General features: G+C 41.4%; 1 protein-coding gene across 1 annotated transcript in view; it reads right to left on the reverse strand.

The window, feature by feature from the left end:
- The window catches only part of LOC106519065 (SET domain-containing protein 5), a gene marked incomplete at its 5' end in the record, with an annotated part of 20,837 nt that overhangs the window by 2,218 nt on the left and 16,515 nt on the right, over nucleotides 1-2,104 (reverse strand). The window contains 1 exon segment of the mRNA XM_014010584.1: nucleotides 752-1,008. Within this exon segment, the coding sequence (XP_013866038.1) occupies nucleotides 752-1,008 (257 nt within the window).

Raw genomic sequence — 2,104 nt, forward strand, 5'->3', positions numbered from 1 at the left:
CAAATGTTTATACTTTTTTTCTCCAGCAAGTCTTTTAATTCTGTGCTGCATGCTTGTGCCTCAGTTTAGCTAAAAGTTTAAAGTTTAGTTTAAAACAAAGCAAGGAGGAAAACATTACCTGTGCATTTATTTTAACTAAACTTTATATACATATATAGAAATAAAAAGACTTGTACAAAATTATAAAAATAATTCAATTTAAGCATTCAAGAGACACAAACGTATGTACAAGTAAAAGGAAAAAATATGTTAAATATATATAATTTATTGGAACTAAGCTGGAAAAATAAATATAAAGGTTAATTAAATTATAAAACAGGAGGTAAAGTTCTCCTTTTTAATTTATTTGGTGCATTTTAAATGTATTTATTTATTTAAAGGTTCATTTCTGCTTTTATTTCTAATGATGTCAGTGTCGGTCCTCCATACTGCAGAACTTGGAAGAGGTAGTTCAGTGAGTGAATCAGGTGTGTTGGAGCAGGTAGGGCCATCCAGGACCAGGACTGCCCACCCCTGACTAGGCCATGTGTGGAAGGAATCCTCTGAGGTTACCTGGCTCTCTCTCTGTGGAGCCATCGCTCCTCTTGTAGACCCGCTCCATCTTCATGCTCCTCAGAACACGTTCTAGAGCCCCCTGGCCTTCCCGCAGACGTTCCACGGTGGTGGGGACCATCCTTGGGAGAAGATTGGATCTGAGTACTTTCTGCAGTCAATAAAAGCTCCAAGTCTCGACAAAGGGAGAAGTTCTCACCACTGGTTGTTGCTCTCCTGACGTKTGGGTTTCCCGGGAAGCCTGTGGTGGTCTGGAGGACTGACCTCTTCTACCTGTGGGACAGGGGCTGTGTGAGCTGTGGAGGAGAGGGAGTGGTGTGGGGAGGCTGGACTCTGGGAAGGATTCTGGGTCTCCTTGCTGTAGTAGGAGCCGGACCGGGACCGGCTGCTTCCTCCCATTAGCTCAGAGTCTCGACCGCCGCCCTGCTTCCTCTTACGATACTCCAGCAGAGACACCTGAGGAGCAGAGGGAGGGAGCCAACAGGTAAATACTCATCCACTCAGGCTGCTGGCTCAGTCACATCATTCATCCAAACTACAGATCTGAGTGACAGCAGGCCACATGCACCAAACCAACAATGGCTCACCTGGAAAAACAAAACACAGGAGAACAAACTTATTGTCAAAATGTGAGCCTGTACCTTCAGAATTACCTCTGAGATCCAACTTCTGTGTTCTTCATGGATTTTAATCTACTGACCACGTTACAATAGGAGCATAAACCAGTTTGTCACAGGGCTGCCAATTTTAGACACCAGGAGCAGACAAAACAATAACAGCTTTGGAGTCACACAGAACTGACAGAATATGCTGCATAAAGGATTTAAACTCCTGCAAATTCTACATATATACTGCCTGACTTCCTCACTACAGAACTACAAACCTGCAGCTGAACAGCGGCGTGAGCCTCTCCCTGATCACTTTCTCATCAAATGACATGGACCTCAGAGAACAAACTGCCCAGGGTTCCAACAATAAAAGAAACTTATATTTTCAATCAATTTTGGGGTCATTCTGACACCACAGCAGATGCAAATTGACTGATTTTGGATAACTTTGAGGGAATGAATCAGCACCTTTAAAGTGCAATAACCGATTGTATTTGTCTTCAAATACTGATAAAAAAACATATACGTGACCCATCACATCAAACCGAGGAATCAGTCAAATTTAGTCAAAATGACCTAAGCACATTCTCCTGTCCTGCTTTTTGAGCTACATTTTGACACCTGGATCATCCTGATATATTGAACCTTTCAAGATCTGACTTCATCTGTCTTCTTAATCAGGATAACTCATTGATATTTGGTCTGAATCCTATTTTTAATTTATTTCAGGGAGGAATTGTTGATGTCATTTTAAAGGGGAAACCTCAAAAATTATTAGGCTATTTARATTTCCCAGCTAGAATGAAAAAACAAAACATCAGGGGTCTCATTTATAAAGGATTGCGTGGAAACCATACTAAAAGTGAACGTACGGCCAAAAGGCRAAAATGGCGTATGCAAAAAAAACATTCAGATTTATAAAACAGTGCGTACGCATGTTTCTG

Source organism: Austrofundulus limnaeus, unplaced genomic scaffold, assembly GCF_001266775.1.
Source record: "Austrofundulus limnaeus strain Quisiro unplaced genomic scaffold, Austrofundulus_limnaeus-1.0 Scaffold70, whole genome shotgun sequence".
Lineage (NCBI taxonomy): Eukaryota > Metazoa > Chordata > Actinopteri > Cyprinodontiformes > Rivulidae > Austrofundulus > Austrofundulus limnaeus.